A 21,073-nucleotide genomic window follows, 5' to 3' on the forward strand; every position below is an offset into this window, starting at 1 on the left:
TAGATCAGGTGGCAGGAGAACAGGAAAATTTCCAACTTCAGGAATAATTGATGACAGCCAAATGAGTATGAATCTTCAAAGACCCCTTCCTCTTACTCACAATGAACAGTAGAGAGATGAGAGTAACATCACTTCCTGCCCAGCTGGAGGGCTGTTATGGTGAGTGAGGAGATGATGTGAGGGTGTTATGGCTTGGATGTAAGATGTCCCCAAAAAGCTGACTTGTGAGACAATGCAAGAAGGTTCAGAGAAGAAGTGATTGGGTGAGCCATAAGAAGAAGTGATTTGAGGGAGCCGTAACCCTATCAGAGAATTAATCAACTGATGGGATTAATTGAGTGGTAACTGAAGGCAAGTTGGGGTGTGGCTGGAGTAGGTGAGGCATTGAGGGCGTGGCTTTGGGGTATATATTTGTATCTGGTGAATGGCGTCACTCTCTCTCTGCTTCCTGATCATCATGTGACCTGCTTCCCTCTGCCACACTCTTCTACCATGATGTTCTGCCTCACCTTGAGCCCCAAAGAATGGAGCCTGCTGTCTATGGATTGAGATGTCTGAAACGGTGAGCCCCCAAATGAACTTTTCCTCCGCTGCAGTTGTTCTGGTCGGGTCTTTCAGTCACAGCTGTGAAAAAGCTGACTGAAACAGAGGGAGGGTTGAAAATAGCCAACACATGTTGAGTGCTTACTGTATGCCAACCCCTATTCAAAATGCTGTACTGATATTAACTCATTGGATCCTCACAACAACCCCCCGTGAGGTGGCTACTGTGATTACTTCCATTTTACAGATGAGAAAACATGTACATAAGGCCTAAGTAACTTGGGTAGGGTTACATTATCTGATAGAATTTGTCTTTGACCCAACAGTCTGATTCCAGATTGGAAATGCAAATAAGTACCCCCATCATACAAGAGGGGTCTTGACCTTTCCCTCTGTACCTCTCCACCCTACACCCCTCCAGGTATGCCCTTGACAGAGGACTCTGAGTCTCTTTATCAATCAGATCTATTATAGTCTGCAGATTTAAGGGCCTTTCCAGCTCAATTTCAATAGAATAAAAATCTCAACAGCATATAAATTTTCATAGTAAAAAACAGAGCCACATAATCTATGGCCATTACACTCTCATGGCCCTGAGGTGGTGGATGTATAAGAACACTTCAGTGGAATTGTACATCTTTTCATAAAATTCTGATTTTTGATAATTTGGTCATAAAATCTTTTGATAAAATATCAAAACCCTCTACTGCAATACTGTAAAATGTGATTGTGTTAATGGCAGAGAAAATTTGTATCTTAGATTGTCACGAGCTGTTCAAACATTATAATAGGAAACATTTATGGCTTACATGATGAAAGATCATGTTTCTCAGAGTCATTTGCTCATCTCAACCTTTTGTGAGGCCTACATACAGATCACTCCATAACTCTTTCTTCTCCATGATGGGGTGGTGGGATGGCATAGGGCTGTTGGTCAGGTGTTAGAAATTTGGATTCTGTGATGCAGGGGAAGTGACTTACATAAGTCTGTCAACCTCCCTGAACTTCAGTTTCCTCTTCTAAAGGTCTTCATGGCTTTAAAACACTAAACCTTGATTCCCTTTTTCTATTCTTTTTGTTTATTTACTACTTAAAGCATGTTATACTAAGTAGTAGTACAGGCATCCCTTGGAGATAACTCTGGTTCCATGCAAACCACTGGGATAAAGCAAATATCATTTCATTATAACACAAGTGATATGATTTTTTAATATAAAAATCATGTTTATACTATAGTGTAGTCTATGAAATGGGCAATAGCATTATGTCTTTTAAAACAACATACATAACTCTAATTTGAAGTTTTATTGCATTTTTTAAATGCTAACAAACCCCTGAGCCTTCAACAAGTCCTGTGGCTTTTCGGGTAGAGGGACTTCCTTCTCTGTGTGGACACCTGCTGCCTGATCCTGGTGATGGTTGCTGAAGGCTGGGTGGCTGTGGCAGTTTCTTAAAATAAGACAGCAATGACATTTACTGTGTGGATTGACTCTTCCTCTCATGAAAGATTTTTGTTTGGTAGCATTTTACCACTAAAGTAGAACTTCTTGCAAAGTTGGAGCCAATCTCTCAAACTCTGCTGCTTTATCAACTAGGTTTACATTGTATTCTAAATCCCTTGCTGTAATTTAACAGTGTTTGCAGCGTCTTTGCCAGGTGTAGATTCCATCTCAAGAAGTCACCTTTTTTTTTCCTTCATAAGCTCCTCGTTCATGAAAGTTTGGTGGTAGCAATCCACTCGCGTCTCGGGCTCCACTTCTCACCCTAGTTCTTTGGCTCTTTCTACCACATCTGCTGTTATTTCCTTCACTGAAGTCTTGAGCCCCTCAAAGTTATCCATGAGGATTGGAATCAATTTCTTCAGAACTGCTGATAATGCTGATATTTTGCCCTCCTCCTTGGAATTGTGAATGTTCTTAATGGCATCTAGAATGGGGAATTCATTCCAGAACGTTTTCAGTTTACTTTGTCTAAATTCATCAGAAGAAATACTCTCTGTAGCAGCTGGTTGGCTTATGAAGTATATTTCTTAAGTAATCGGACTTGAAAATCAAAATTACTTCTTGATCCATGGGCTACAGATGGATGTTGTATTAGCAGACATGAAGCAACATTAACGTCATTGTACATCTCCATCTGAGCTTGTCGGTGACCAGGTGCATTGTCAGTGAGCAGTAATATTTGGAAAGGCTTCTTTTCCTGAGCAGTAGGGCTCAACAGTGGGCTGGGGTTGATATTTGCAAGGCACAGGCAGAGTACAGTGCATGTAATTCTTAAGGGCCCAAGGACTTTCAGAATGGTAATTGAGCATTGGCTTCCACTTAACATCACCAGCTACATTAGCCCATCACAAGACAGTTTGCCTGTCCTTTGAGACTTCGACTTCTATCTCGCTATGAAGGTTCTCGATGGCATCTTCTCCCAGGAGGAGGCTGTTTCAGTGGCATTGAAAGCCTGCTGCTTGGCGTGGCCACCTTCATCAGTGGTCTTAACAGATCTTCTGCATAATTTGCTGCCGTTTCTACTTCAGCACCTGCTGCTTCATCCTGATGTTGAGATGGTGTCTTTTCCTTAAACCTTTGCCAGCTTCGAATTTTTCTTCTGCCACTTCCTCTCTTCTTCCTAAAATCGAAGGTGGTTGGAGTTTTGCTCAGCATTAGACTGTGGCATAAAGGAATGCTATGACTCTGATCTTCTGTCCAGGTCACTAAAACTTTCTCCATATCAGCAGGAAGGCTGTTTTGCTTTCTGATCACTCACATGCTTGCTGGAATAGCACCTTTAATTTCCTTCCAGAGCTTTCCCTTCGCATTCTCAACCTGTTCCATTGGTGCCAAAGGCCTAGCTGTCAGCGAGTGCTGGCTCTCGACACATCTTCCTCCCTAAGCTTAACCATTTCTGGTTTTGATTTAAAATGAGTGATGTGACTCTTCCTTTCACTTGAACACTTAGATGCCATCATAGGGTTATTAATTGGCCCAATTTCAATGTTGTTGTGTCTCAGGGAATAGGGCCGTCCCAGGAGAGGGAGAGAGATGGGGAACGCTGGTCAGTGGAGCAGTCAGAACATGTACAGCATTGATCACTTAAGTTCACCTTGTACATGGATGCAGTTGGTGGCCCCCAAAACAATTACAATAGTAACACCAAATATCACTGATTCCAGGTCTCTGTAAAAGACGTAATGATAAAAAGTTTGAAATATCGTGAAAATTAACAAAGTGTGACACAAAGACATGAAGTGAGCACATGCTGTTGGAAAAATGACACCTATAAACTTGCCACGGACTTTCAGTTTGTAAAAAACACAATATCTGTGAAACACAATTGTGAAACTCCATAAAACAAGTTTGTGGCTGTGCAGTGATATGATGGCAAGAAGTAAGAAAAGAAATGATTTTGTTTCATTAAATTCATTCAACATTATTTAGCAAGAGGTTATTAAGCACCTACTATATACATGATTACTACATACTAGGTACATTTCGTTGCCAGTGTTGTTAATAATTACAATGTTAAACTCTCAGGCTTACTTGGGACTTATCTTTCCTCATTTCCACATAGCTATTTTATGTGGAATAAAATAATTTTATTGCTGTAATTTTAGACTCTTTAATTTTGTTTTCTTATACCCCAAACAACAAACAAACCTGTCATCTCAAAGGGATTCTTAACATGTTGCAAATTCCTATTAAATTGTGCATAATACTCTTCTTTTAATTTTTCAATGTAAAGAAGTGTTTAAACCTTCTAGGCTATGTTTCTCAGGAGGGAATAAACATAGCCATCAAATGTTCAATTCTAGCCCAGATGGGTCAGTTGACATACTAGTTTTAATGAGTTGCAATAATGAAGTTGTCATAAAACTGGAGGCTTTTTCAGGTTGTAAATTACCCAGGCCCAAATGCTGTAGAAAAGTTACAAGGCCTGCCGTTACAATAGACTGTTTTAAATATCTCAGTTGTATTGAACTGAAACCAAACTTGATAAAAGTGTATCAGGTAGTCATGAGTTGATATGACAAAAAAGAGTTATTGGGCTATTCATCAAATGATAAACTAGATAATGATGGTGGCAAAAGTTATCTGTCATTTTTTACTGCTGTAATGAGTGCCAGGCATTGTCATTATCTCATTTATCCTCATGATAACCTAATGAGTTGTACAGTATTACTATAATTCCTGTTTTTCAGATAAGAAAGCTGAGCTGAAAGAGGTTAATGTTCCCAAAGTCACATACTTTTAAATAGTTTTCTGCACCTGTCATTTTACACTAAGTACATGCCACTCACCTGATGTTGCTATACAGTGCTTCTCTCTTAAAGGTAGATAGAGCTGGGGACCAGTCCCCCTACCATTTGGGCTGTTGCTCTGCACTTAGAAACTGCAAGTCCCCATGTACGTGTGTGAGGATAGGATTTTTTATATAGTAACTCTCGCATATACTGAGCTAATTGAGTTGAGATCTCCAGTAATCCCCCAAACCTTGTTATTCAAGTCCCATCTCACTAGAAAAGAAACACATGCATTTGCGGATTACAGCAGTCAGTTGATTGCAAAGATGGCCACAATAACTCCTCCCACCCCTATGCCTCTGCTCTTTACAGTGACTTGACTGTCCTTCCATCAATGTGTAGGATTTATTTCTCCACTCCCTGAATCTAAGCTGACCTTTTGCGTTTGACAAAAGATGTAGCAAAAAATAACAAGTTATCAAACCTAAAGGTGGTTTGGGGAAGCCCCCCAACAAAGGATCCTATATGAAGCCAAACCTTTTGCCCCACTGCCCTAGAATTTGACCTCATTGTGTGCATATAGTAAATGTCGTTGGAAATGCTTCTTTAACTAGAGTTTGAATGCATTTTACATAGAAGTCATCTTAAAGGTCTATAATACATTGTGATTATTCCCATGCATTTGTCCTATGATTTTAAATAGTTCTGTTTTGTATCTTAGAGTTTCTTAAGTATCTGATATTTTCACAAGTCTAAGTTAAAAAAAAAAAAAACTTTCATTCTTGTGTTCTCAGTTTGCAGACACCCAGAATTGCCCCTTCCTTTCTCTCCTACCCATTATATGGAAACAGTCTGTATTTGCCAAATAGCAAAACAGCCTTTACTTGACAGTGTGTATTTCACTTATGTGCAAAAGCTATATTCCAGTAACATTTTCTTTCATGGAAAATGACCATTTCTTCCAGGAGCATATAATTTTTTTCAAATGCATGAAGTTTTAAAAATGAAACTTCATATCAGACAGAATGATCTTTGGTTTTATAAAAGTGGAATGTTTTTTATAGTCTGTGGCTGTTCATTATTTTAAAACCTATTAGTTATAACAGGTACAGTTGAAAAATGAAGAGGTTTAAATTTAACTTAGAAAAATACCTCATTGTAGTTAGATTCTGAAACTGTGCCAGTAAAACTGTGTTTGAATGATTCTTGAATTTATTTTTTAAGGGTTAGCTTTCTGCTTTAAACGTGTATTCAGTAAAGCACAAGTTATTCAAAGTCTAGTAGATGTGTACAAGAGCCAGATCCATGTGTAACGCAAATGTGGCATTGTTTGCTGGGCTTTTTACACCTAATGACTGACCTAATATGTAATATTTCCTTTTTCTGGCTGATAGAAGAAATCACATTTTATAAGCATTTTATTCAGTAATGTATTCACATTGTGTTTCGCTTCTCATTATGTCTCATACTACAAGAATACTCCGTGACATGTTGAGATAGCTAGTATCACTGCTAGAAAAGTACAAGGTAATTTGGATAGAAAAATAATGTAATAGCTTTAGTAACAGACTGTAATTAAACTAGTGCCTAGAGTAAAAATAGTGAAAGGACTATTTTTAGTTTTTATTGGGCCAGATCACTAAGATTAAAATACATAAATAACCTTCACTTTGAGGTGCTCTTAGTGCTATCAGATTTCTAATATCTAAGTCTAAGTATTAATAATTTTATCTAATCATAGTATTTTATTGTTTATAGCTCCCCACATTTTAAAGTAAACTCAATATCTAAAATTTTGAATATGATTAAGTAGGCAATACATTTGTCGCATTTTTGGAAATCTTGAGATTAAGGAATTTTAAATTGGGCCACTGTGTTAATCAGCTTTCTGTTGCTCTGACAAAATACCTGAGGAAAGTAACTCAGAGGAGGAAAGGTTTATTTTGGCCCACAGTTTCTGAGGTTTCAGTCCATGGTCACTTGGCTCTCATTACTTTGGGCCTTTGGTGAGACAGAACTTCATGGCAGGAAGCATGTTGTGAAGCAGAGCTGCTTACCTCATGGCAACTGGGAATCAGAGGAGGGGATCAGAGGGAAGAAGAGGAGAAGTGGAAGAGAAAGGGACAGGGATGAGATAATGCCCCTGTTGACCCCTTCCTCCAACTAGGCTGCCCCTCCTACAGTTTCCACCAGCTCCCAGTAATGGTTCATAATTTGATGGATTAATCCCAAGATGAGGTTAGAGCCCTCATGATCCAGTCACCTTCCCGAAGGCCCACCCAAGTACCGCTGTGCTGAGAACAAACCTGCAACACACGGAGGACATTCGGATCCAAATTACAACAATTCAGGAAGTGACTGTTCAACACCAGTGTGCCCGGCATCTTTTTGGTGCTGATGATAGAGCCTCCTACAAAGCAAGCAAGGTCCCTGCTCCCAGGGAACTCCTGGTTTCCTTGTAGAAGGCAGATAACTGAGCAGGCTGTTTCTGTTAGGGATAGAATACCACAGGGAAAGTAAAGCAATAGGTGGCAGCAAATGACTGAGTGTGGTGGTGGGGGGATGTTAGGTCAGGGAGTTGGACAAGGTGTCCTTGAGGGGTGATAATAGAAGTAAGACCTAAATGACAAAGAACTGCTTTCCATCTAGGAGAGCCACCCAGAAAGAGGAAAAGCAGTTGCAAAGGCTTGGCATACATAAATACTTGACAGGATTGAGAAGCTAAAAGAAAACTGTAGTGGCTGGCTTGCAGTGAGCTGAGGCAGCAAAGTCGGAGTGAGATTTGAAAGGTAGATGGGGATGTGACCCGCTCTTCCTGCTGCTGCCCCAGTGAGTTTCTATGATCATGTGAGTTGTATCCTGTATTGCACTATGCTATATTGTGATCTCACGCCATATCATGTATTCATATTGTGTTAGTGTAATGTATTTTTGTTCATATTCCATGTAAACAGGGAGATGAAGGGCCATAAAAAGGCCTAGAGTCCTTGGGATAGGTTTTCTGATATTCCCAGTGTTCAGAGTCATCTGGTGGGTGGCAGTATCCCAGGGTCAGTCTCTATAACCTCCCATGCTCATTCCTGATTGTCAGTCAGTTCACTTCAGCAGATACGATCTGGTACATACTGGGCCGAAGAAGCCCAGGGGCTGTGAGAGTTGAATGCACCAGAAACTGTGGTAGGCTTTCATTATGAGACAGCTGTGCTGGACTGTATTGTATTTCAATCACTCAGCACCTACCTTTTCTACCACCTTATTTATCCTTAGGTTACAAACTGTGAAATGATAGATAGTAAGAGCCAAATCTCTCATCCAAATATCAGGGATTCATAATTTAACAGTCTTAATTTGTTCTTCTACGTCGGACACATGGAACATGAAAAAATGATTTCGAGGCCTGCACATGCATAAGACCAAGAAGTGTTTATCATCTAAATCCCTCTCTTTTGAGAGGAACAAAGGAAGTTTTAAAAATTAACAGTTTAATAAATTGTATGGAAGCCTAAAAATACATATTTTTGACCATATAACTTGAATTGATTAACTTTACACTACAATAATTTAAAAGATACAAAAGCATTCCCTATGGCTGAAAAAAAGTGACTACAATAAATGAAGGAAAGTGATCAACAGCCAGCCAGTGTATAGTACAGTCGGTTAACAGCGAGCGCCACAGGATCAGCACAGGTCATGTGCTATCTTCCACGCTTGACCTTTTTCCAAATATAAAGGCAGATTAATCCAAACTAGCTCTGTTAGCCATTAGTTTAGACTTCCACCTGAAATCAGCCTTTGAGTGGAGCATGAATCATCGCTCATACCTGCACTAATTTTCTCCTGGCAGTTAAGGAATTTACCAGGTGATGCTCATAAAAAATATATATTCTTTTAAATGAAGCCAGGCAGATCTGAAGACTCCGGCCTGTCATTGTGGTTGTGAGTCAGCGTCTGATTTAGACTAGGGCATCAGGAGGCAACATAGACTTTCCTTTCTCAGTGTCTTCAGACCATGTGTAGCCAAAATATACTGACTTAAAATTTCCACTGAATTAAACTTTCCAGTGATTTCTAAGTCATTGAAATGCATTATCAAGAGCACTTATTGAATTTCCCTTCAGAGATAATTAATAAAAATACTTTCCTATTAAAAAAGAGAGGAAAAGGCAATAATTTATGTTTTGTTATGGCAAAGTAAGTTCTAGAACCTTTCCGTGATTTACTGATAGCAGTTCCACTCCTTGGATGCTTAATTTGCTTTATTCTTTCCAACTCGCCCCAAGTCTGTGGTTTAGTAGATCTTCCTCCTGTTCAGAAGGAAGCTGTAGAAGCCAGCACCACATTTAGTATCCATCTCCAGGCACGGCCAATCCCTCTTCCTCCTGGCTGTGTTCCAGAGGGTTCTGGAAAAGTGCTGACAAAGCCTGAGGTGACCAGGCAGGACATTTTAGGCAGTTCTCACAGCCTTTTCAGCTCTGCTTCTTATTTTCTCCTAGATGCATATGTGGTGTGTGTGTGTGTGTGTGTGTGTATGAAATATTTGATGCAAGAAAAAATCCATATATGTTCGTCTCAAGTTTAGAAACAACATTCCAATCTAACCCTGGTTGAAGCCCCCCGAGTAGCTTTGGCTCATTGTATTTCCCTTCCTCTGCCTCATAGATAATGACTGTCTTGAATTTTAAAAAATCAATCATGTGTATCTTTATATTTTTTGACACAGATTATATATCTTAAATGATATATAGTATTATTTTGCTTATTTTCAAGCCTTATATAAATGTAAATTGCTTTTTGTTTTATCATTATATTTTACTACTTATCTGCATCGATACATGCATCTTTCATTTATTCTCCCTGATTTGTAGTATTGTGTTGAAGTTCAAGGGGGCTCAATAACTACCCTCTTTTACCATCCTGAGTTAAATAAGAAACAGTCTCAAGTGCAAGAGAGTAGTAGATAGAAATATCAATTTTATTAGAGAGGTATATTTATCAAAGGGGTGGGCTTGCTAAAAGGCAGCTCAAATTAAGCAGACTTACTCTTGCAGTCATAGACTGAAATTTACCCAGGGCTCCACTCAGGTGGACCTGCCCCTCCAGCCCTGTGAAGGGAACAGGAGTAAAAGCAAAGGCCTTCCATCCTGTGAGACTTATAGGCCCTTATAGAGAAAAGGAGGAGGAGCACCAATTAAACACCACCTCTCTAGGGTGAGTGGTGAGGCAGAGGAGGGCTGGAAATGTTATTCCAAAAGAGGTCCCTCTGCATGGAAATAGAAAAAAAAATAGAAAGTTTCCCCAGAACACTTTTGCATTTTATATCATAATATGTGTGTGTGTTTCTATTGACTGGCTTGTTTATTGTTTTCACAAGTGGTGCTGCAGTGACTGCTCTTATTAGGTGTCTCCGTATCCACCTGTGGGAGGGATTCTGCAGAGGCACAGTAGCAGGGGTACAGTAGCAGGGACTTAGCCCACACTCACGAGCAGCTCCAGTTGCGGGCTCTCGCCCTGTTCCCTGCAGTTCCTTTCTATCCACAGCCTCACCAATGCTTATAACCAAATTCTCATTTTTGCCATTTGATAAGTGTGAAGTGACATCCTATTATAACTTTAATATCCCTGATTACTAATAAAAATTCAGTGTGATGTCTCCTAAGTATTTGAGTTTCCTGTTATGTCAGTTTCCTATTCATATTATTAACCCCCACAAAAAAACCACTGTGCTGTCTGTTTTAAGTTGCTTTATAGGGGTCTTTATATATTCCAGGTGCCAATTCTTTGTCATTTATAAGTCATTACCTATTGGTGGTTTGGGGGGAATGGAATATCTTTTGATATATATCTGAAGAGATGTTTTTCTAAAGATTTTCAGAGAATCTGAAAAAAAGAGAAAGTGTAGGACCCTTTGACATATCCAAAGTCTACAATTTTGTGGAGAATCTGGCCGTACTTGAACATGCTGATAGAATGTACTTGACCGTTTTCTGCCTGTTGGAGGACTTACATTATCTTGGAACAATTGCTAATCTTTCATTCCTAGGTTAGCCAGTTTGAACAATGTTTATGCAAGATTTGTCTTACTTTTTAAATTATTTTACATGATAATTTAAATTGTGACTTTCGCCTCAGTCTCCTTGCATAAGAAGGCTATCCCATAAAACACCTCTGAATTACCACACAGTGTGTTTGCTCGTCACTTGGAAATTCTGTGCGTTACACACCTTGTCCATTTTAACTAGTCCCTTGGTGATGTCAGGTTATGACTTGGATGTGGTTTTTCCCCAAAGGTGTGGTGCTGGAAGCTTGTTCCCCAGTATGGTAATGTTGGGGTGTTTGAGGCTTTGAAAGGTGGGCCCTAAGCTGAGTGCAGTGACACATAAAAAATGTAATCCCCATAATGTAGGAGGCTGAGGCAGGTGGGTCAGAAGTTTGAGGACTGCCCCAACTTAGTAAGATCCTAAGTAATGTAGTCAGACCCTGTCTCAAATTAGAAAAGTTTAAAGGAAAAAAAAAAGACCAAAGATGTAGCTCAACAGTAGACTGTCCCTAAGTGCAGTCCCCAGAACAACAAAAAAGGTGGAAGGTAAGTATGCTGGAGGCTCCGTCTTCACATATGCTGGTCTCACAGCGTGGGTCAGTTTTCATAGGCATGAATTAGTTCTTGAAAAAGCAGGTTGTTATGTAGCAAGGACTCACATGTTTGGCCTTTTCAACAGGCAGCTGTTTCCCTTTCCAATACCCCACCATGTTGCAACGCAGACAGGAAGCCTCACCAGGATGCCAGTACCAGACTCTATACCCTCCAGCCACCAAAATCATGACCCAAGTAAACCTTTTTTACTTTATAAGTTATCCAGCCTCGGGAATTTTTTATAGCAAGACAAAACAGACAGAAATATGCTTCATTCTTTCCTTTTAACTTGTGGATGTGGTCTTCATCCAAAGCCACTTCATACTAAATTCAATTTGATGATACTTGTAATAGGACATTATATCAAGATTTTACTAATTCTTCATAAGAATAGTTTCTTATAAGACCATAGACTTTCATCAACAAAAAAGCCTTAAAGAACCTATGGCATAATCTCTTGTTTATCACATTGAGATTAAATGACACATCTGGCATCATATGCCTTAGAAATAGAAAAGGGTTAGGATTCAGGTCTCTCGGCCCTTGACACAGTGTGTTTTTCACTGCAGTGGATTGTAGAATCACAGCTTTATTCTCTATTTTCATGCAGTTAGTATGTATTTCTACAGTTAGATTTCCTGGGCTGATAGATTTCAGTGCATTTGGATTTTTGTTTATGGAATCTTTTTTATCTCTTAATACTGAAGGAATTGTTTATCATATTTTCTTAAATTAGCTTTATGGAAGTAATGTATACTGTTTCTCTTCCTTATTTTCAACTGTATTTACATGCTAGTCTTTCCAACAGGTTGTATAAATAAGTTAAATGTTATGGTAAATTATTCCAAAATGGCACATTAACAGTTTGCATAAATTAAAACTATGGTGCAATACTTTGAATCAGGTTGTAAATAGATGTAAATTTGTAAATGTATGTAGTTAATTTTTAAATATAATTTCCCACACATGAATGTATTTATTTTATTTATTTAAGTTAGTGTGTTTAACAATAAAATTAGTACTTTCAACTCAAGAACCAAAACCTCCATTTACTCCTATATACTCACGTACTGCTCCGTGCCATCTCCCTGCCTTCCTCCACAGAAGCCACTTCCAGAATCCCTCTGCTTTGAAAATATAGACATATGTATGTGTGTATATGAATGTTTGATAAATATACACATATATGTCTTTTGTTAATACATAGCCTTCCTTGTTTTAAAACTTTATGAAAAAGAATCCCAAATGTTTGTAGTCCTTTGTGAATCACTTTTCATTCACCAGTGATCCTAGTTATTTATCCTTATTTCATGTGTAAATCACTCAAATTATGTGTACATAGCATTCATCTGTGTGGATTTACCAGAGTTTATCTATTTCTTCTTGATGGATTCTTATTATTTTCTTCCAATTTTGTTTGGTTTTGCCCTAACTAATGATACTGTATGAATATTCTTGTATCTTAACTACCAGTGCTCATGTGCAAATGCCAGCCTTGGATAGATATCTACTTAGAAGCCAAAATGCGGAGCTGTGAGGTACATAAATGTTTACTTAGATAGTGCCAATGTACTGTGTTATAATGCCAAATGATATTTCCAACCATTGATATCCACTTACGCTCCTACCAGCAGTGAGAAGTGCTGTTGCTCCCCCACTCTTGGTATTGTCAGACTTCTTACTCTTTTACAGTCGAGGGGCTAAGCAGCCTCATTTGGGGCTCTTTCCCTGATTTAATGGAGCTCTCTATCATCTTTATTTACAATTGATTCTGGGATTTTCCCCATTATATTTCCTATTGACTTGAAAATATTCTTTATATTCATTATTGATACAAAGATTTTTTCAGTTAACAAATATCTTTTCCCACTTATGGCTTGTCTTTTTACTTTCATGAGTATTTTTAGAGACATAAACAAAATTTAATCTGGTTGAATTTATGAACCCTTTTCATAATTAGATTGTGTCTTACTCAAAGAGAAATATTACCTGTATTTTCTTTATAAAATTTAGAGTTATCCTTTTGAGTTGAATCCTTAATTCTTCTAGGACTGATTTGAGTGTGGCAGAGTGTGCAGGAACTCAGCTTCACTTTGTTCCCCATATGGACAAGATTTTCAGCTCTTTTTATTGATAGCGCCCTTTTTTCTCTACTGTTCTGCATGCTGCCTCTGTTCCTGTGTTTTCAGTCCCATTTGTCATTTTATCTGTGCCTGTATCAATCTCTCATTGTCCTCATAAAATCTTAATAATAAGGTAAGTCTGCCTCCTTAGTTTTCTTTTTTAGCAGTTTCTTGCTTTTAGTTATTTCCAGTTCTCCACTTATTCATATAAATTCTTGAATAGACTTGTCTAGAACCTAAGTTCACATTTTAATGAATTACAAATGAATTTCTGGAGAATTGACATGTTTTACATATTTATTTTATCTTATGGTTTTTATTGGTGCATTGTAACTGTATGCAGTAATGGGATTCACTGTGGCATATTTGTATATGCAAGTAATATAATTTGATCAATCTCATTCCCCAATATCTCTTCTTTCCCTCCCTTCTTCCCTTCTTCTTGATCTTCTTCCTCTACTCATCTACTGCTCCACTTTTTTATTAGTCCATTATATGTAAAAGTGGGATTCATTGTGGTATATTTGTCCATTGACATAGATGATTTGGTCAATTTCATTCCCACAGCTTCCCCTCGCCCTCTCCTCCTCCTCCTCTCTCAGTCTCCTTCCTCTGGTCTATTGGCCTCCCTTATACTCCTTTTCTTTTTTAACTCCTTGTTTTTCTCTTTATCATCTGCATATGAGAGAAAATGTTTGACCCTTGACAGAAATTTCTGAGTCTGGCTTATTTTACTTAGCATGATGTTCTCCACTTCCTTCCATTTACCAGCATATGACAATTTCATCCTTCTTTATGGCTGAGTTAAACTCCATTGTGAATATAACCACATTTTTTAATTTATCCATTTATCTGTTGATGGACAGCTAGGCTGGTTTGATAACTTGGATATTGTGAATTGCACTGCTATAAACAATGGTATGTGTGTATCACTATAATATGCTGATTTTGGTACTTTTGGATAAATTACCCACGAGTGGAATAGCTGGGCCATATAGTGGTTCCATTCCTACTCTTTTAAGGAATCTCCGTGCTTTAGAGAAATCCATACTGATTTTCAAAGTGGTTGTATAATTTGCAGTCCCACAACAATGCAGAATGTACTCTTTCCCCTACATTCTCACCATTTGTTATTTGTATTCCTTTTTTCTTTCTTTCTTTGTTTCTTTCCCCCCACCCCCCTCTCTCTTTTCTGGCATCAGGGATTGAACCCAGGGGCGCTTAACCACTGAGCCACATCCCCAGTCATTTTTTTATATTTTTTTAGTTGTAGATGGATACAATATCTTTATTTTTATTTATTTATTTTTATGTGGTGCTGAGATCAAACCCAGTGCCTCATGCTTGTGAGGCCAGCGCTCTACCAGCCCATCCCCAGTCCTTTTTATATTTTACTTAGAGATAGGGTCTCGCAGAGTTGCTTAAGGTCTTGCTAAGTTGCTGAGGCTGGCTTTAAACTTGAGATCCTCCTGCCTCAGCCTCCTGAGCTGCTGGGATTACAGGTGTGCACCACCAAGCCTGGCAGTTGTTTGTATTCTTGATGACTGCCATTCTAACTGGAGTGAAATGAAGTCTCATTGCAGTTTTGATTTGCATTTTCCTCGTTGCTAAGGATGTTGAACATTTTTTAAATGTATTTGTTGTCCATTTGTATTTCTTCTTTTGAGAAATATCTGTTTCATTTGCCCATTTATTGATTAGGTTATTAGTTTTTTAGTGTTGAGTTTTTTTAGTTCTTTATATATTCTGGACATTAGTCAGAAGTGTAGCTGGCAAAGATTTTCTTCCTTCTGTAGGATTTCTTTTCATCCTCTTGTTTTATTTGCTGTGCAGGAGCTTTTAGTTTGATGCCACCCCATTTACTGTTTTTTGGTTTTATTTCTTGAGCTTTAGGAGTCTCATTAAGGAAATCGATACCTGTGTGTTGGAGTATTGAGCCTGTTTTCTTCTAGCAGTTGCAGACTTTCTGGTTTAATTCCCAAGTCTTTGATTCACTTTGAGTTGACTTTTCTGTAGGGTTAGAGACAGGAATCCAGTTTCATTCTTCTATGGGTGTCCAGTTTTCCCAGCACAATTTGTTTAAAAGGCTATCTTCTTAATGGTATTGCTTTTTTCTTTTAATTGGGTATTCTTTAAAGCCTTTCAGATTGCAAGTTGTTGTATCATCATACCTCTGCTCTCCCCTTCATAGTCCTGATGGTCTTCCCAGTGCAGTGTCTCCTGTGGGCCAGGCTCCATTCTCTTACTTTATGTTGTCTTTACTACGACCTAGTGAGGTGGGTCCCACATTGTGAGACATTGCACATAGTAAACCAAGGCACTAACAGGTTAGTTGACTCACTGGAGATCACATGGCTAGTCAACAGAGGAGGCAGGATTCCGTTCCAAGGTACCTTGGAGTAGAGCTCATGTTTTCAAGGCCGCACGCATACCAGGCTAGCGCACTACCGCTTGAGCCACATCCCCAGCCCTTTTTTTTTTTTTTTTTTACACAATACCTTTATTTTATTTATTTTTACGTGGTGCTGAGGATCAAACCCAGGGCCTCGCACATGCTAGGCGAGCGCTCTACCGCTGAGCCACAACCCCTGGGTTTTTCTTTTCTTTTGTTGGAATTAGTGCCTACATATTTTAGTTTTTGTTGAAGCTATAAATGGTAGCTTTTGAAAATTATGCTTTTAAAATTACTTCTAGAAGCATATAGAAATGAAATTAATTTTGTTCATTAATCTTATATCTAAAAACCTTGATTGATTTGTCTATATGTTTTAAAGAATATTTCTACAAAGCTAAGGTTATCAGTGAAAAACAGTAACCATTTTATTTCTTCCTTTCCTATCCTTATGTTTAATTTCTTTTGCTTGACTTCTGGCTTGCACTTCCCATGGGATAGTGTCTTGTTTTGCAACTTGGAGGATTTTAACATTTTACCATTTATTTGATCATAGTTATAGGTTGTTTCATAATTAGCTTGTTTGTCAAATTAGTGAAGTTTCCATCTAACCTAGTTATTAGTGGATTTTTTTTAATCAAAAATATGCATTAGCAAAGGGGAGGGAGGGGAAAGGCGGTATGAGGGTAGGAAAGACAGTGGAGGGAGATGGACATCATTACCGTAAGTACATGTATGAAGACATGAATAGTGCAACTCCACTTTGTGTACCACCAGAGACGTGAAAAATTGTGCTCTATATGTGTAATATGAATTATAATGCATTCTCTTGTCATATATAACAAATTTTAAAAAATAGGCATTAGATTATATTAGATGCTTTTTCCATATCTATTGAGATGAAATTATTAGCATGTTAATATGAATGATGTGTGTATTTATATATAGTTTTAATATCAGTTCATCTTTTATTTTTTATCTTTGATACTAGGAATTAAACCTACAGGCACTTTACACCGAGCTATATCCCAGTCCTTTTTTAAATTATTATTATTTTAAAAATTTTAAAACAGGGTCTTACTAAGTTGCTGAGGGTCTCGCTTAGTCGCTGAGACTGGCCTCCAACATGCAGTCCTCCTGCCTCAGCCTCCCAAATTGCTAGGATTACAAGTGTGTGCCATCAGACCTGGTTCAAGCTTTTATATTTTTGGTCTAAACCTAGTTGGGTTATGATGTTACCTTTTTAATACCTAGTAGGATTCCGTTAACAATATTTTAATATTTTACTTGGGTGTGTGTGTGTGTGTGTGTGTGTGTGCATATATTTGTGTGTGTGACCAACATGGAGCTGTAATTTTCTGTTTTTTTAAAAAAATTTATTCAATTAACTAATTAATTTGTATCAAGACTATACTGGCCTCAGACAGTAAGTTAGGGAGAATTACCTCTTCTTTTAAATTTGATGAAAGAACTGTTTTGACATAAAATATTACCTTGAAAATTTTCTAATTTTTGAATTATAAACAGATAATCAGAAAACGTTTGCTTTTGAAAATGCATTGTTTCCTATTGTTTTAGAAACTGTAATTTCTACTATAGTATCTCAAACTCTTAAGTATTCTAAATGAAGGACTCGCCTTGCAGTGGCTTTTTTGCTCTGGCCAGACTCCCAGGAACACTGTCAGAACAGGGTCATGTTGAGACAGATCCATGGGTGGAATTTTCTGTATTCACTCAGTTATGCTTAGATCCAGGATACCCATCTACATGAGCGGCATGGGTCAGTCGATAATCATAACCTCTTAGGGATGGAAATTCATCCTTCCTTCTTTCCTCCCTCCCTTCTTCCCTCTCTCTTTTTCTTTCTCTCCGCTTTCTCTTAGGTAATAATCTCTCCCTCTCCCTCTCTTTGCTGCTTTGCTCAGTAACAGGAAAGTTTCATGCAACCCTTTGGGTTTCAGGTCAATCCTGTGAGATGATCCATATTGGGCAAACTCTGGATCTTGACTTCTGGCCTGTTCCCCCATGAAGCTACCAAATCAAAGCTGAGTGCAGGACACAGGCCATTGTCTCCAGGGCAAACGTGGCCCTGGGGAGCTGATTTTCTACCATTCTCTCTTCCCCAAGTTTTGACCTGGCAGTTCTCCACTGCCTTTTAAGTTCTTTGGTAATTTTTAAGGTGATTTTGTATTGAGAGTCTTATCCAGCATTTTTAGTTTGTTCAGTGGGTAACTGATTGTCTAAAAACAGAAAGTCATATGAATTATTAAATATTTTTATTCCAAACTTTAAAAAAATATTTTCCAAATATGGGTAGACTATTAAATATTAGAAGACTATTTATAAGAAATGTAGAAAATGTATAAAATTACCAATGCATTTCTAAAATTCAGTAATTTTGGCATTTTACTTGTGATATATCTTCTATTGCCATTTGAAGCATATGAAGGCCACGACCACTTATTGTTCTTGTATAGAATATCATTTAGAAGCCATAAGCTAAATATTGATTTTCATGTGACATAAAAACATAGTATCATAAGATAGTGATGCAATTTAATGAATGTGCTATTGAATCTCAACTTTATTATTTCATTCATTATTTATGAGAAAAACAAGGAATGTTTTCCATTGTCATGAAGGTATTATATTCAAGGTATAAATATCTAAAAATCTTACTTATTTATTTATTTCCATACTGGGGATCAAACCCAGGGCCTCACACATGTCAGGCAAATGCTCTGCCAGAGAGCCACATCCCCAGCCTTTGAAAATCACTTTTTTGCTGAACTCAACTTCAGGATTAATTAAGATGCATTCTTACTATATTTATATCTAATGTAAAATAATTGACAGTCTCTGTCCACGTGTGTCCAGAGATAGCATGTACCCAAATTCCAGACTCCCAGAGGGAAAACGTGTCCAACATGAACCATATCGTTTGCCCAAACAGTCGCAGGCACAGTGATCCACCCTGTCAGATAACGGCTGTGTGATCCTTCTGAAGCCAGGCAGAGGCCAGCCGTGGGCGCGGGGAGGCAGTCAGACCAGCTGTGCTGCCTCTTCTGCACGTGGAGCTGTGGCTGGGGTTTTATAGCACTGAGTATGTGGCAAGTGCTGTCCTAGGCCCTTTACTCATTTTCTCCTCATGACAGCGTTTCGTAGATGAGAAATTGAGGGCCAGACAGGTTAAAAAACCTGACCGTGGTTGCACGACAACAGATAGTAATACAGGATTCGAACCCAGCCCTCAGAAACCATGATTTTATCAAATACTTTTGGTTTTTTAAGGAATTACTTTCCTGTTTGACCTCATGGATAAGAGCTATATACATCCTGTAAAACTGTCATTAAAAGAAGCAGTCTTCGTTCAGCCTCTTTCAATCTGCATTGTTGTTTCATGGCTCTTAATTTTCAGATTTGGAAATTATTCTAATTATCCTGTGCAAACCTCCCTGATCTCCTAGGCTTTTCTCAGCCTTTGTGTTCCTGGATTAGAGGATCTGATTTCTTTTTCACTCTTTGTACAGAAGGGGTTTCTGGTCCTTGACTATTAATTTACTTCCACTATTGTTTCTATATTTCCTTTCGTTGTCTTCTGAAATGTAGCAATTAGAACTGCAAACAGAGAAGATGTCGTGTCTCTGTGGTCTATAAACAAAGACAAGAACGTGGTCTTTGTCCATTTGGACTGTTGCATCAAAAACACCATCAACTGGGTAGCGAATGCACCACAGAAATTAATTCCTCACACTTCTGGAGGCTGGACAGTTCAAGAGCAAGGAGACTGTTGATCTGGAGTCTGGTGAAGGCCTACTTTCTGGTCCATTCATGCTGCCCTCTAGCTGCGTCCTCATATGATGGAAGGGGAGAATTTTTATGAGGCCACCTTAGAATCTTAGAGCCTCTTCTAAGGGCACTAATCACTTCCAAAAGGCCCCCCTCATCCCACCATCACACACTGTTGATTAGGTTTCAACATTTGAAGTTTGGAGGGACACACGTGTTCAGCCCCTAGCCAGTGTTTCCTCTTTCATTTCCTTCCTTCCAATTCTCATGCCTGTATGGGCCATATTGTGTACCTGGGAATACTGGATGGTGCCCACAGGGTGTATGAAGTTTAAATCTCTTAGGTGGCCATCTGGGATACAGCTGGCAATGAGGAGTTCGCCTCTCAACAAGAGCACTTAGGTTATTTTCTTCTGATTGAAATGAAAGGATCTACTATTTACTATATCCATTCCCAAGAAAATACATTACAGCTTCAAGAAAAGTTTGAGTGTTAACACAAATGCTGAAATATAATGCAGATGTTTAATGTCTTGCTACAATATTATTTTACTGTTCACAGTCACCTGCTTTTTTGATCCCTGTCTATATTTGCTTTCTTTGTTTCATAACACCTGTTCCTGAGAATATATTTTCAGTCTGTTGTTTTTTCTAAATGGGTGACACATGTTAGAAAAAGGTTGATTCTTACTAGTGTCTTTCAGTAAATACCTGAGGACTCTTGTTATTTTGTTTTCAGTACTATATTGTTTTTACTTAAATACCACATAAGAAATCATTCTGTGTCGCTGGGTTAAGATACTTATTTAAATGTTTAGAGAGAGGGGAAAAAAGTTATTTCTAGTTTTAACTTTTAAAAAAGAATTCCCAGACTTCAAACCACTGCATGATGATAAATGTCCTGTATTTCTACAGGCTCAGAGTGCTTACATGCAGTTTATAATGCTCATGTGGTCATGTGCATCTCGTCACCTGAGATACTTGTCACCTTCTATTTCAGGTTTTTACATATACAGTTCCCTTTCTAAGCAGCACATTATCTGAGAAGTGACTTCCCTCATCTCCTACCCCCACCACCATCATCTCTGCTACCACATCTTATGTCAATCAGAGCACTTTCCAAATCTCTTTCCTTCTTTACCTATTGTATCCCTCTTGCTGGACTATAAAGCTTGATGAGAGCAGCCTTGACCTTGGGATGTTCAGATTAGCACAAAGCACATAGTCATTTACTTCTTGTCAAATGAATCAATGAATTTATTAAAGACTGCACAAAACAAACTATTTATGTTAGAAATGACATTTGATCCTTACTAATTTGAACTCATGAAATTTTCTGTGGCTTACTTAGGACTTAAAGA

The 21,073-nt window shown here is 38.2% G+C and overlaps 1 protein-coding gene across 2 annotated transcripts in view; it reads left to right on the top strand.

Annotated features, from left to right (window-relative positions):
* The window catches only part of Efcab11 (EF-hand calcium binding domain 11), a 168,893-nt gene that overhangs the window by 48,620 nt on the left and 99,200 nt on the right, over positions 1 to 21,073 (top strand). The window contains exon 6 of one of the 2 annotated variants that reach the window (XM_027931732.2): positions 11,494 to 11,603. The exons of the other annotated variant lie outside the window; for it this stretch is intronic. Within the exon in view, the coding sequence (XP_027787533.1) occupies positions 11,494 to 11,603 (110 nt within the window). The remainder of the gene's footprint in view (positions 1 to 11,493; positions 11,604 to 21,073) is intronic. 2 annotated transcript variants of the gene reach the window in all.

This window comes from Marmota flaviventris, chromosome 2, assembly GCF_047511675.1.
Source record: "Marmota flaviventris isolate mMarFla1 chromosome 2, mMarFla1.hap1, whole genome shotgun sequence".
Lineage (NCBI taxonomy): Eukaryota > Metazoa > Chordata > Mammalia > Rodentia > Sciuridae > Marmota > Marmota flaviventris.